The sequence below is a fragment of the Diorhabda carinulata genome, chromosome X (genome assembly GCF_026250575.1).
Source record: "Diorhabda carinulata isolate Delta chromosome X, icDioCari1.1, whole genome shotgun sequence".
NCBI classification, from domain to species: domain Eukaryota; kingdom Metazoa; phylum Arthropoda; class Insecta; order Coleoptera; family Chrysomelidae; genus Diorhabda; species Diorhabda carinulata.
The window spans coordinates 56,124,726-56,140,887 of NC_079472.1; the positions used below are offsets into that span (position 1 = coordinate 56,124,726).

The 16,162-nt window shown below is 32.7% G+C and overlaps 1 protein-coding gene across 2 annotated transcripts in view; it reads right to left on the reverse strand.

Annotated features, from left to right (window-relative positions):
- Positions 1-278: 278 nt before the first annotated feature.
- LOC130902804 (pleckstrin homology domain-containing family G member 5) overlaps positions 279-16,162 on the reverse strand; it is a 306,366-nt gene continuing 290,482 nt past the window's right edge. For both annotated transcript variants that reach the window (XM_057815134.1, XM_057815136.1), the window contains 2 exons: positions 7,888-7,997; positions 279-5,973 (listed from right to left, as the gene is read on the reverse strand). In XM_057815134.1, the coding sequence (XP_057671117.1) occupies positions 5,881-5,973; positions 7,888-7,997 (203 nt within the window). In that variant the 3' untranslated portion in view covers positions 279-5,880. The remainder of the gene's footprint in view (positions 5,974-7,887; positions 7,998-16,162) is intronic.

Here is a 16,162-nt window from a genome sequence, read left to right on the forward strand (position 1 = left end):
TTCACTATTCCAGAGTAGAGGAAACCTTTCTTGAGCTGCAAGTTTTGAAAATTCAAACTTTCTATGAAATATATGTTTGGTACCAAATTTTGTATTTCATGTTTTTCCATTTCATTATAACACTAAAAAATACGAACGAAACGTATGAGCAACATTAAAATATAGCGAGAAAATTCAAAAAATTAGTTTTGAAATTTGATTTATTCCATTATAGAAAATTTGAGAGCTCCAAGAGTTTTACCGGCGTGTGTATATTTCCTCTACTTTTATAATTACAATTTTGGTAATAAAAGCCGAGTAGTCAATAACTTTGATAAAATGTCTGCAAATACTGAAAATTAATACCAATTATTACGAACTGACGGTAAACTTTTCATACCCTACTACCATTTATTTCATCCACACACACACATATACACATAAGAATTAACAAAAATTTGTGTGATCCTGGGGAAGATCACAAAATATAACACAAATTTTCTTTCCCAGACTCACCCAAATCGTTTCTAAGTAAGAAAAAAGCAAACTAGAGTCGCTATACGACTCGAATATTTTATAAAAATTGAAATATTAGGCCTGATAGAGTTTTGATTAGGTACAATATTGCTTAGGTTTATTTTGGAATGTATTTGGAATGTCCAGCTGCCAATTTTCTAATTGGCAAAAATATTCTTAAAACTACGACCATTTTGGAGGAATGAACAATAATTAGAATTGTGTATTATACTGAATATCCCATTTTAATCACGCAATTTTGAAGAATATAGATAAAATTGATGCACAATGATTCGATATAATTTTTGAATAATCATTTGTACCAGAGCTGTTTTTTTTTAACTAAAGTCTGTAGGTGACTATAATTCCTTAGTTCGTGGTTATGCTGCAACGAGACGCTACATTACTGACCATCCCCTTTTACGAATAGACTCTCGCCAATTTCAGGTCTGTAGCAGTTGTATAAGTTTCGCTGTCAGAGTTTAAAATTTATAAGTTGATTGATTCGAAATTGAATTGGGCGCTTCTGATTTTCTAGATTCTCAGAGGTTTTCGAGCACTGAATAACCCTAGAAACTCTTAATAAAATTCCGGGCACGGGTTTTCGACATTTTAGAACTTGTTATTCAAAAAAATTTTAAAACGCAAATAACTCTAAAACTAAGAGCCAATTTACGTTCCAGACGCCCATGAAAACTGCTCTAAATCTTGGAAAACTACTTCGTTTTCAAAAAATCAAAATGCATCATGATGGTACAGATTTTTATTTTCTACTCGCGTAAGTTAGCATAATTTTCGACTTGGGAAATTTTCGAAATTCCTGCGAGATGAAGAGGTATATTGGCCACATAAGTACTAGAAGCTTCAATGGATATGTTTAATCACTCGCTATATAAACATGCAAATCCAACGAAAGATTTGTCGTTGGTGTGAACTAACTTTTAAAAATCGCGATCCTGAAAACTATTTTCGATCTCGGTTGATTATTATTTCAATAATCACAGACTTCCAAATAGTTTCTCTTTCACAAAAATGTGGATACTCATTCTGAAGCTTGAAATCTCAGCTTAAAGTTTATACAAAAACGTTATCAAGATGATGTATCCTTATCCTTACAATTTTGAAATGCATAGAAACTTCAAAATGTCCCGTTTTCCCGAAAATATATCCTTAAATATCCAAGGGTAAGTTCATTCGAAAATGTTAAGTTGTGTTTGTGAAAACACGTTACACGATTACGAGTCGTGACATTGCATTCAGGTATTTGGTTTAAGAGAACGTAAGCTTTCTTCTCGTCTCTTTCCCATGAGTAATCTTGCCACCTGCAGAGATGATCACCGACAACCACGCGCGTTCTCAGACGACGTGTTTAGAACTAAACAGATGCCGAGTCTGTACTGCATTACTGTAGTGTCTGAACAGTGTTTTTTACATAAATAAGCAAGATTTTTGACTATTTTTGATCGTTCATACCTATTTTATAATTGAAATTTTGAGGTTAGGAAAAAATTTAAACCTTTTTGGTACACAATTGTTTTTGTTCCGGCAGTTTGTGTTGAAATCCTCAATGTTTTCGAGTTATCCGTAATTTATAATATTTTTGAGTGTATAAACCCATTTTAAGGTGAAAATTTTAGGTGGTTAGGAACAAATACCAGGGATACTTCTTTGTATAGAATTCCGAAAAGTACCGAAAACCTCCCAGAATCTAGAAAATCAAAACCGCTGAATTTTATTTAAGGCTTTAGTTCAAAATCGCCCAATTTGCCTGTACTTTATTTTGTCTTGAAGATATTCATCGCTGGATAACAAAAATATGTGACACGTAAACTGGTAATAAAGTCCGAAAATGGATTCGTTTGTATGAACATCTATGATGAAGAACTTTCAATTCGACTGTTTGTAATCACTGATGTTTTGAAATATGTAGTCAGTGGCTTTTTCAATGGAATTTCAAATACTACCTTGAAGGAAATCGCTTTAGTGTTAAACGTTAAAATGAAAGTGAGTGTCAACTTTTGGCTGTTCGAGCAGGAGGGTTTCCAAAATGTAGTTCTTTTATATGGAAAATAAACAAAAGTATCCAAAGATCTTTCTAAAAAAACAATTGTTGTTATTTTTTTTAACGAACTTTACTCAAGAAGCACTCGTATGATTTGTAGAAAAACACTCGTATGGGATTATCAGCATGGTCTGTCGAATCTGGTATTTTAACAAGCGTTACTATTTGTTACTGTTGTTGTAGAGGAAAAATGGAAATAAACGTTGATAATAAAAAAAAATAAATACATAAAGAGTTAAGATGAAAGTTCCTCAAGAAATATAAAGGTGGCAAGATACGAGGAGTGTAGATTAAGTAAGCGACTCCCTTTTCAGCGTTCGATATAGCCCTGCAGAGGAAAATTTTTCTTAAATCGTTGCCATTTCTAAAATAAACCATATTCTACTAAAAAATTCCCTATTTCCGCTAATAGAATAACTGAGCCAGCTTCTCACTCTCTCTTTGACGTTCTATACGGTAATACTGGAAGCAGACGACTTGATGGGGCGCCAGGTGGAAATGCGATTGTTATTAAGTACGAGTTTGACCTTGATCTAGTCCGTAGCTTTTACGTATTCATTATTTTAATGTAACTGTGTTTCAAAGTGACATAAATTTTGCGAAATGACATGCTATCAGCTTTAAACTTGGATATATTGCAACAGAAACTCTTATCAGATTTCAACCAATGAATTTGGGATGAGAAACATCTCAATATCAATCAAGATTCCTTTTATATAGCTTATCAACCTTTTTATTCACCTGAAGAATTCCTTTTCTCTAAATTGAGAACTCATTGGAAAGAACATCGTTTCGAGACATTAGAAACCGTTCAAATGTTTTTTACTGAACATTTGAGGACTATTTTAGTTCCAGCATTGCTACGAGGGAAAAACGCGGAAAAATGCGTCATCATTTTCCACGAACATCTGAAATATAAGTCTACTCACAAATGAAGTATTGCTTTCACTTTCATTCATATGTGGAACTACCTTTTTTTTGGAGACGTTAATATGGGTATCGAAATGATACTGATCAAGTGGACCCTGTTGTCCCTAGACAACACTGTCAAAAATATTACGTTGATTGTTAGATTTTTGCGTAGCGCCGCGTTATGGCTCACTTAGGACAACGAGTAGTGCGAATATGAAGGGTGGTATAACAGAAAATAATTCAAAAAAATTGAGAAATTGTTAATTGGGAATATTGTATAAGATCATGTCTGCATGTTCCAAAATATGGAACATTTTTGTTCATTCCTTCCAAAGATTTTATATTTTAGATCATAAACATTTTAATATTAAACGATTTTTTGATATTGTGGTTTGGTCCACCGTTGGAGGTATGAAGTAAATTCATGGTAACATATTTACGAATATTACGATTCAGTATTTATTGCTGAAATTTATATACGATTAACTTTAAAAAAACTCAATTTTATTACGTAAAAGAGCAAACAAATACCCAAAGCTCAGATTTTTGGGGATTATTTTCAATTTTTGACATATACATAGTCGCTGCTTTCCATTTACATCAAATCATTACTCTCACTTGTGATAACTCAGTTCAATGCACGTTCCTTTTCAGTCTCACAAGTGAGACCTAACTGAGTTTTTAGCAGCGCAATCTGCGAAAGCTTAAGTCCGTGTGCTTTAGTGAGTTTTGTGAACTCAGTTTGAAAGTGAGGTTTAGGACATCACGTTGTCAGATCTTGTCATCAATATAAGCGATTGAGTACACACAATACTAAATGATTGCAAACAGTCATTACGTTGCGAGTAACAGACGATTGGATCACCAATGATAACGGTAAATTTCACGTGGTTATTGAGAATATTAACTCACATTACGTGTTCCTTTTATTCACTGAGCAGTGACGTCATTATCTGAGTACAAGATACTCACATAACTGAGTGTCTCAGTTCATTTGAATGTAAATCAAAAGCAACTAGTATAATGTCTGTTGTAATTTAAAAGAAACAACAGTCAAAGTAAGGTTACTAAGTGAAGATAAGTTACAAAGATAAATAATAAATAAATATTGTGGGGTAATTGCTGAGTATCAAGTTGATTGTATCACAAAATACAGTAGTTTTGTATTCAATTCAATTCCAGTTGACTGACTGACTCACTAAACGATGCCCCAGATAAGCTGACCGAGCTGAGAGTTAAATACTTGCAGTTGAGGGGCGCGTTTACAAAATATCCGGTGATAGATTAGCGCCCCCAAGAAATCCTACGAAAAAATGGGCGGATCAAGTTAGCGAAAACCTACGGAGCGAATGCCTGGCAGACATATCACATGGAAAGAAGCGACAAACGATAAAATGGCGTGGCGAGATTTTTGTGATAGCGGCCAGACGTCTCATTTTATTACAAACTGGATCTTCTAAGACCTTCGATCTATAAGTAAGTTCATACTGGTGTTCCTTGTTTTCAATGGTTGCGATGTTACATCAACATCCTTTGGTATGTGAATTAAGTCTCCCGGGAATAGACCAATTGGTGGATGAAGGCTTGGCTGTTGAGGGGATTTTCCCCCTAGAGAAAACAAAAAAAATCATATAACCAATATTTGGGTTCTTAAAAAATTAACAAAAACTAGATAAAATAAACAACATTAACAAATCGAACTTAATTGGTATATAAGGTATGTAACGAAGAGCAGCAATCATATCAAAACTGCTAATACTTAGAGGTGTGCCAATCTGAAACTGACTTCAAACACCATATTTGCCTAAGAATAAAGATCAGAATATTATATTTTGACAAAATGTGAGGTTGTAGATAACCAGAAATCTGACTGAGTATTACACAATAAATAAACACTAGTTTATACAGTGTGACTTTTTTATATCATCCTAAATAATTTTTTATGGATATATCAAACTAACTTCTTTTACTCCAAGTGTTTTTCTTCAACCAAATCCCCAGTAACAAGCTTTTTCGTAAATTACGAGAAATGATTTTTATTTGTCACTAGATACCTACCGAAAAACCAAAATATTGGATGTCTATAAAAAAAGTCCAACAAATTATTTTTTTAATCTCAAGTTAACTCGTTTGTTTGTTGGTGGTGTAGATGTGTAGAGGTAGGATGACGAATAAAAAAATACCGAATAGATTTTTCAACGTAATTAACAATAAATCCTAGTTTTTCTGGAAAATTTTTAAAACTTTCAATTACCACAAATTTACTATACAATCCGTATATAAACCCAAGCTGTCATTTTGAAAATATTTTTCTATAATATTCTGTCTATAATATTCCGTAGTTCAACTAATATACAAACTATAAGATAGAAGATCACTATACAAGACACAACAGGATTTATTATTGTATGCTAGGTCTGGTCCTCGTTGGGTGGTCTCTGTTCTTGACTTGTACAATTCCAGGATAGTCGCTTGTGTATACTGGCGTCCCGATTATCATTTTTCTAAAATCAAATAATCATTTAGTATAAAACAAATAACTGTGATATATACTAATCTCATTAAACTTCGAATTCATCTTTTTAAGCCGCAAATTGATTTAGCAGATGCTTTAGGAGTATCTGCAAATAAAGGTAGTGTCCCGAGTTTAAATGTGGTAGACAGTCATGTACCGACGAACATGCAAGTCTCCTCACTGAAATGTTTCGAGCTGCAATACAGACGTGGGGCTATTAGGGTCTATATTATAAAAGTTTTGTTCGACCGGACGTTATTCAACCGCCCGTCGAAACTCCACCGATGGTTAACATAGTTTCCGTATTAAAACGCATTTGCAACCATTCGTTGGCCAACCGGAGCTTTTTGCTTAAAAATTTGCGTTGGCTGCACTGAGGGTTCAATTTTAACCAATCAAATCTGAATGAATTGTCATTTGCCGGAGAGATTATATCAGTAAAAGGTCGAAGTTTGAAGTTTCCTCGTGTAGCTTAAATATTACATAAATTTAAAAAGATGAATTGCAAAGGAAAAAGAGTAATCAGAGTATCAGATGATTCATCATCACTACTATCTTTCCAAAGTAGTCTGTCACACCATGATGTACTTAAATAGTGCCGAAATGAATTTCAAGGAAAATTTTCTGCATGATGAATACCATGAATTGATGCACACAAACAAACTGAAAAACAATCAATTTATTTCTTACAAAAATTTAACGTGACTTAATTTTTTTTCACCTTTACTATTTATTTTAAGAATCTTATCAATGAGGAAAGAATGATTAATTTTTTCGTTGCCTAGTGTTATAGGCAATTGAAGTTCCTTATTGTGAAATATTTTATTTGAAAACATTGTATTTTTTCTTTAACATTGAGTTAATTAATTTTTGCCTACCAAAATGTATTTCTAAAGTTTCTATGTGAAGGAATATTGAAGATGATAATTGGTTCAAAAGAGGTAAATTTTTCATTGAAGATGATGACCGATCGGGAAGGTCAGTTTCTGTATCAGTATCCAAAAATATCATGACATGATTTTATCAGACCGTCAAATTGGACTAAGACGGATATCTGATGCACTGAATATTTCATCTGAACGCGTTCATCATATGGTTCACTTCAATTTGGACATGAGAAAAATTGCTGCAAAATGGATCCCCAAATGTTTGAATGTTGACCAAAAGCGTGCAAGGGTAGAAGCATCGCGTTTGAACTGTGCTCAATTTGAAAACGATGTAGACTTCTTAAACCGAATTGTTACTATGGATGAGACTTGGGCACATTTCTACGATCCAGAAACAAAGCAAGAATCAATGGAGTGGTGACACTTTGTTTCTTCAAGATCTAAGAAGTTTCGTGTCCAAAAATCTGCTGGAAAAGTTCTTGCTTTAGTTTGGAAAAAAGAGGAGAAGAGAAAAAACGCGGAAAGCTATCCAGAGGTGTTTTGTTTTTGCAGGACAACGCCACTGCACACAAATCTCATGTTTCCATGCTAAAAATTCGTGATTTAGGAATGACTAGAACACCCCCCTTATTCACCAGATTTGGCTCTGTTCAACTATTATCTCTTTCCTCAACTGAAAAAAAGTTTAAAAGGTAAATTTTCCTCCAAGGAGTCTGGTTTGCAGAGCAAAAAGAAACCTTTTTTTTTAAAGGTCTAGAGACGTTGCAGATTCGCTGTAATAATTGTATCCAATTAAGTGGAGATTATGTTGAGTAATAAAATATTTTGACATTGAAATTTTGTTTGGTTCTATAGTAGTCTAAGAATTTTCCAATATATCCTCGTATATCATATTTATCATAAAAACTTAATCTACAAAAATCAATAATTTTGCTTAAAGAATTAGGGATCTGATAGTGCTAAGATAATAAGAATAATAAATTATGTTATATACTCGAATTTGAAAAATATATTACCTTTATGTCATCCACAATTCCAGCAGTATGATATCTATAGCTTCTTTTCATCGCTTGACGATGTTGTCCTCTACTAAAAGCTTCACAATTTTCTTCTTGTTGGGAGACACCTACATAAATAGTATAGTATTTATATGAGGATTATAAAACAAATTATGTAAGAATGAAGAGAAAAAAGTATGAGAAGCATGGGTGCTAAAGCTCTAGTGCTATACTAAGTGGATCACTAGACAGCAGAGTATTGGAATGTCCGTCTAAAAAAGCAAAGTTGATGAAACATGTGAACATTTTTATCATTTTTGTCATATTGAAAGTTTGAATCTTAGAAATTGATGCCGTCTACGCGGTTAGGATGGACGTACGTCATCTGAAGCATACATAGAGGAGAAAGATCCCCCCCAAGAAGCGTTTAGGATATCCACTTCATTCTAGTCGCTAAGAACAGTTCAATCTTGAATTTTAGAGGGTACTAGATATGAATAAGAGATTATATATTTTTTCAATTGCGCGAATGTGGTCAAATATACTTCTAAACTGAATTTGAAGGTTTTTTTCCTAATGATGGGTATGACATCTCTCATACGAGTAAGCATAGATCTAATTAAGGTAGCTGTTGTTTCTAGTGGGATGCTTAGCCACTTTTCTCTACTGTAACAATAAGTTCTGGGATTGAGTTTGGGATAGGAAGTCTAGCTTTAATTTTTCTTCTTAGCTCATTCCATAAATGTTCTATCGGATTTATGCTACTCCATAACCAGCAAACCCACTTCTGCATTATAATATTGCAAATTTTTGGCGATGTATAAAGGTAAATTCGTCTCCAATTTAGTCGACGTATGAATTACTAAAATCTCCTCTATATATCAGCTGTTAAATCTCTTCTTCCGTGAACACATTATTAGTTCGTGCTTCTATAGAAATTGCACATCAGATGATGCAGGAATCACCTCCATCAGCACTCCACTTTTCAACCCAACAATCTTCAAATCGCTCTCGCGGTCTTCGATATTTCCTTCTTCGGTTGCTACCATGGAGGCATATTCTGAGAACAGAACAGATTTCAATTGTTCCCACTTCAAATTCAGATGATCCTGTGCAAAACGCAGGCGTACTTGCCGATGAGCTGGAATAACTTTTGAACCAATTGCAGGTGTTTTATTTTCCTGCAGTCTTCGTCTTACTGTTCACTGATATTTCTTAATGTTGTTGACAAATCAGAGCAGTTATCTCGAACGGTTGTAAATCGCCTTCTGCCTGTTCCAGGTCGCCTATGAAAGTATCCAGTCTCCTCATAACGCTGACACATTAAAGCATATGAATTGTCTTCCATACAGCATATTTTTTTTGATCTGATGATTGATTAGGTTAAAGTGAAACGTTTATAGAGGACCTATTCACCAATGCGAGTTGATGAGCCGATATCTCGCGTATTTCTCGACAGAACTGTCATTTGTTAAAGTTGTTCGATTTTTTTCATTCACAAACCAAAATAAATGTAATTTCTAGCGTTCAATAAAATAGCATTAAGGAGATAAATAATTATGAACAAAAAAATTGTTATTTAATATCAACAATAGAATTCAGGTAGAAAGATTCGAAAAGTATGAAGTGTTATAAGATTTAACGAGTAGAGATGAATATATAAATTGGGACTCACCAGCCTTTTTATTAAATAGCGAGGAATCATGTATATAAGCAGGATAATCAAGTTCATTAGTCATTGTAAAAACGTTCATCAGTTTCTATCAACATATTTCGGGTATATTAAAAAAACTAGTATTTCCAAAACTCTAGTATATAAAATACATTCAAAATACAACTCACAATGAAATTACTGAAATTACGTTGGCTCAGAGTTGTCTTCTTCTAGTGACGGAAGTGAGAAACGAAATGAAGAAAAATGAACATCAGACTTTGCCAATTATATATACAACTTACAAATTTAACTACTTTTTAACTAGAATATGGAAAACATTACAAGATACGAACTATTATATTTCATTTTTACTTTTATACAAAATAGAAAAATATGAATCAGACTAACTTTCGCGCTATTCATGAAAAATCTAACCAAATCATATCACACAAAAATTCATGTAACATGTGTCTCATTGCAATTTAAAGTCTATGAATATACTATAAAGAAATCTGTGATAATTATTATATTTGATAGTATTTAGCAAATAAATCATGGATTTATTAAACATAAAATGTAAACACAGGTCCGCGGGCCACACCGTGGCCCGCAAAGGAATTTTAATTGGCTGTTATTTGAAGAAATCAGAGATTATGGAGAGTTTCAACTGTATTGTGCTGTGCAATGGCTTTCAAGGGGCAGCATGTTGAAACATTTCTTTAACTTGAGAGAACAGGTGTCGCAATTTTTAGAGCAGAAAGGGGCTTTACCATTCGAAGTTCATTTACTGAAGAATACATCCTGATTGAGTGATCTTGCATTTCTTGTTGACATTACGAATTTCAAAGAGTGTTCATTTCCGACTATGTTTAATTTGATAAGCGGATTCAAAGCAAAATTGAATCTCTTTTCAATAAGCTCTCTTCTCCACACTTAAACATTAGCTCAATATTGTTTCTGTTAATTACTCTAACTACCAATCTAAAATTAAATGCTTATCGCAGTCTTTTATATACAAAATATACAACATATACAAATTTTTTAAATCCTTTTATAATAAGTTCGGCTGAAATAGATCGATACTTATCTGCCAATATTCAATTAGAACTTGTTGAACTACAAAATCATGATACGTTGAAAAAAATTTTGCTAACAAATTGTCTTCGAAAGCACAAAATTCTTCAGAAGATTTTGCAGATTTTTGGAAATTGGTACCAAAAGGAGAATTTCCAGCTTTAATTGACCTGGCGTTACAGTTTTTAAGTAGTTTTTGATCAACATATGTATGCAAAAAGGTTTAAATACCACGCATCCTTAACTGAGCATCATAATTGTGACTTGTTGTTACTGTCAACGTCGGATTCGTCGTAAATTATTAAAAGACAACAATGGCAGGAATCACATTGATTGTATAAACAAATTAGGCTAGATTCAAATTCAATTTTGTTTCTAATAAACAATGATTCAATTTAATTTTCTTAATAATTGAGTTTTTATTGCTCTTGTCCTGAGAGTAATTGGAACAGGAAATGTGAGTGGCCCGTCGTTAACGACTGAATCCACCGTTTGGCCCGACCGAAGGTTGAGCAGCCTTGATGTAAACGATTAAAATTACACGAGCCGTCAAAGTTTCTGCTCACCATCATTAATACTGGATTGGATCTAATGTTCTTTTGTAAGGACCCAGAAATAAACAGAATCGCATTGCCGTTACCGAATCTTTTGTAGTACGCGAATCAGGGTATGAAAACTCGCTGGTCGGGATGGGAAAATGAACCATGGCGCACTCTCTTGGTTCATGAGCACAACTAATACATTTATAGATTTGACGGTAGGTAACACTAGGGGCTATGGTTAGCCACAGAACAGCATTGACATAATATAGAGCTTGCGTGGATGATCTGGAGTTGATGCCTACCAACAACAACATGTTAATCTCATTTCTCGTTTTATTCACATACAAAAATATTTTGATACCTGAAATGGGTATGTGAAAGTGTTTAGTACATTGTGGTAAGAAAACTAATACGTAAGGATTCAAATGCATTTTTCATTTTTTATGATGAAGAAACTGCATTTGTACTTCATCCCTAAACTTCTCAAGTTATCGATAAAGTACCCTATGTGCTAGTAGGACCATTAAAAGGAGAAAATTGATCATTGTACAGAAATATTTTACCTTTCTTCAACTTTTGACTTCCTAGATTTCTATATATGTTTTTCTTGATAAATCGTTTTGATTCCAGATCTCGTTTCATATGAAATCAGATAGTTAAAAATTTGTCGTTTCCACTTATTTTGATTTAATTTGATATTCATGATGATGGTAACCTATTGATTTGTATAATTATTCAAATTGTCAATGTCAAATCATATTTTGATAAAGACCGAGGTATGTCAAAATGTCAATGTTTGCATGTTATTTCATATTAATTTTTAGTTTCATTTTCTCGAAGTGTGGATTATTCGAAACTATAGTGATAGTTTTGGTTAATACAATATGCCGTTTCCACGTACCTTAAGTATTGCTCATGAGCCAAGAGATGGCGCTGAAACGAGAACTCGAATTGGCTATCTAAAGGGTGCGAGAATCATAACCAGTTTAGTGCCGTCTGAGATATCAACATGTTTTTTTTTTGTTCGCCTGTAATGATTGATTTGTCCTTGTTCCGTTTTTTATATTTAAGTGAATAACGTACAGTTGTGAAATTTTGTACTCGGTAAAAATGCTACTGTATCTATTTTAATGTTGAGAGCAGCTTAGAAAGATGAAGTTATAGAAAATACTGGAATGTACTAGTGTTTTGTACTGTTTAAAAATAGTCACATGTCAATTGATGACAAATTTCGTTATGGACGCTCAATAAGTATCCGAATCGACCAAGAAATTTAAAAAAATTCGAAATCTTCCAGTAACAATTGATGAAACCTTCTAATTCAGTTGTACTTTTCTTTTTACTCTTTCAAACACGCTTCTCCTGATAGTTTTTTTTTGGTATTTCTAGTTTGCTTAATATCTTCCACAGGTTGTTTCTTTAGATTGAATCGAATGCTGCTCTTAGGTCTGTGAACATTAAGTGTAGTGTTTCTTTTTTTTGTAACATCTTTCTATTATATTTCTTAGTATGAAAATATTATCTATTGTTTGTCTTCCTTTTCTGAATGCTGCTTGTTTTTCTTCCGGTTTTTTGTCTTCCTCGTTTCTTAGTCTTCCTTCTATAGTGTATATTTTGTAGAACACTGAAGGCACATTGCTCTGTAGTTTAGCAATTTGTTTGTTCTCCTTTCTTCTGGATTGGAATTAGCGAATTCTCCTCATTTTCTTGTGGTATTATTTCTGTTCTACATGCTTCCTTCAGCATCTCCCATATACGTGTCTTGCCTTCCCTCAGATATTTCACCATTTCTAGATCTCATCTGCTCCGATCGTTTAGTTGGATTTTGATTCTCCATCTTTGACTTCTTCATAGCTTCCAAATTTCTATTTTCTCCTTATTCCAATTCTGCCATGATGTACTTTTGTCTATTTCTTCCTTGAATTTCTTGATTTTTGAATTTAGCCAACGATATTTGAACACTTTATTATAAAATAATCGCAAATGAGATTTTAATGGTTCGTAAATCGTAATTGCATGTTCAAAATTGCTATAAAACATTTTGACACCCTATATTATGGGCAATTTCGAAGTAACCTGTTAAATGAGAATAAACCTCATTTCAGTATAGCAATTTTGCTGCAATACCTGACCTGTGTAAAGCTAGAAACTCCAGATGAATGATTGGAAAGGACTTGATATAGAAGTGCTTGAAAATGTTGATTGAAAATGTAACTAGAAAGTTTTAAATCGGAGAAAAATTATGAGCTAATACGTTTGCTGATTATGATGAAATTATTGGAAATTCAACCGAACATTCTAGTAAATTCCAACTTAAAATTTTCTTTTTATCAAAAGTTTCAATAGATTTGAAAACATGATATGAAAATTGGACTTCCAGTGGTTTTTATACAGCATTTCGCTAGATACGATTTTCCTAAAATTAATTTTGTCTTATTATTTCAACTGTGACAAATTGCAGGGAAAGTTTATTCTATTGAAGGGTGCTTCAAATGAAAATTCTCTGATAAGTTTTCCCAGGCAATGACCCGGCAATTGAATTTTTATTTCTTGAAACAAAATTTTGTTCATCAAACTGAGATGTAGTAATCGACTTCGGAATGGTTGTTCTAATTTCATATTTGCGATAATGGCATTCTTGTTTGAATTCGGAGGTTATCATAACGAATTAATTTGATTCAGACATAGAAATTGAACGCAGTGTAGTAATAGACCAGGGTCGATAATTTTAGAAACCAAAAGAAAATTATAGTAGTATGAAACCCATTGCAAAATGAGGATAATATGACATGAGGATATGAGGGAAAATAATTTACGGGCGATCTGAGGTCGGGAAGGGTAAAAAACAGTTTATTTCGATTTATGGCAAAACTACAAGTCCTATGGGAAAAACTTAAATAGCAAGATTATAGGTAATAAGGAGATCTACAACTTTTGAATCCATACTTTTTTCACATAACCTCAATATTTATGTAAAAAATTCAAAAACCAAGTTTTTTATTTTCATCTTTTTTTGTAAATAACTTTTTTTTCACGAAATTTTATGTTACATTTTTATGTCCCTTATTAACTGTAATTCCTTTGATACGTAATATATTTTTTTAAATTGTATTTTGACCTACTTTTAAATCGAAAATTGTCCCATCAAAATATCAGTCGGTGAAATTTTTGTTCGTTGAAATCTCTAGTTCCTGATGGTATAGAAAATATTATCTTAACAATGGTAAATTTTCTCAGAAAAAGCAAAAAATAAGACGAAAAAAACTCGCATTTGAAATTTTTTTAGTCGAATTTTTCAAGGAAAAATTAGACTATTACGGTAGGCATGACTAGAAGAAAAATGGGGGGTACGTCATTTTTCCCATGTTTTGAGACCTCCTGAACACGATTATGATGGTTTTTCGAATGTCTGTAGTTTATATATACATCTATATATCTGTTTAAGCTACAATTCTTATTTTCGTCTCTCGAGCAATTGCTATGGGTCCGATTTGGTTCAAAATTAGCATACATGGTTTTTTTGGCGGCGGATTGATGTTATTAGAGTTTGGTTGGAAACAAATGAATATTTCGAGGGGTCGCAGTGCAAAAAAAGTGGTTTTTGACCTTTGCTCACCTCTGCAAGTCAAACGAAAAGCGACTGAAAAATGAAATTTCACATGTAGGTTCAATTAGTTGCGAGATGATTTCTTGTCTAAAGTCGAAACTTTCCATCTCCACCCCTCTCCATTTTATGGTCATTTTTGTTATATTTTCTTATTTTTTGGCCAGAAAAAGTTTAACTAGAGGGTTCGAACTTCTCATGCAAGTAGGGGTGATGTTGAAGAATTGTCTTTCTCAAGTTCAAAGTTTTCTTCTTCAGTTCTTCTAGCACAAAACGCCCGAAATCATTTTGATCGTTGTAATTGTTGAAATGGACCGCCTCCTATTTAATGAATAATACGAGTATGATCGTTGCTAGGGTGATTTTTTTTACTTCCCATTTTCGAAATTTCTTGTTATTATGACAATTTTTTCTTTGTTGTCAATTGGAATTGAACAAGAGGGTTCGAGACCACCGGGTCTATTGAAATTATGAATTTTCATTCGAGAGAGAGAGGGTTAACTTGTGAAATGAAAAGTTATTGAGGAATAGCAAATTTTCCATATAAAGAAATAAGATTGAGAATTGATATCATTTCCAAGAAATTCATTTTATGGAAAGATTTGTTTGTGTATTAGTTAAATTCTTCATTCGACGAAAAATTCGACTTTCGTAATGGTGCTCTGCTGCTCAAGGCTTTTTTTTAATCATTACGTACAATTTTTAGTTATTTATTGAATTTTTTTACTCTAATTACCTAGGTACACGAAAAATGTAAAATTTCATGTAACAATGATGAACAACCATCTAAAATTTTTATAAATATCTATAAATTGTGCCTAGTTGAAAAAAATTTGGATGCGAATTTTTTCGTCTTATTCTTTGCCTTTTATGGGTTAGTTTACCATGGCGATGGCAATATTTTTTTATACCATCAGGAGATAGATATTTCAAAGAACCAAAGTATCAATGACTTTTTAAAAAAGCTGATATTTTGACGGATGAATTTTTGTACGAAAATTAGGATGCTATTTCGATATTATGTCAAAATAACATGAAAAAATAGATATCTGAAATCAAATAAATTACAGTGCATACGGGACATAAAAAGGTAACTTTTCACAAAATTTTGTGACAAAAAGTTTTTTATGAAAAATATGTGTTATGTGAAAAAGTGAAAATAAAAAAGTTGTATGTCTTCTTATCTACAACTTGCAATATAATTTTTTTCCATAAGAAATAAACTGTTTTTTATTCTTAAAAACTCACCCCCTTTCGCTAGTGAATTATTTTACCTCTCATTTTTTATTATATTCTCCCCTTTCTCCAATAGGTTTCAAGCTACTATTATTTTTTTCCGCTTTTTATTATTTTTAAAGGCTTCTACCCTGGTCTACAACGACAAAAACAAATTCCAAAAAATTAAGTACTGATTATTAA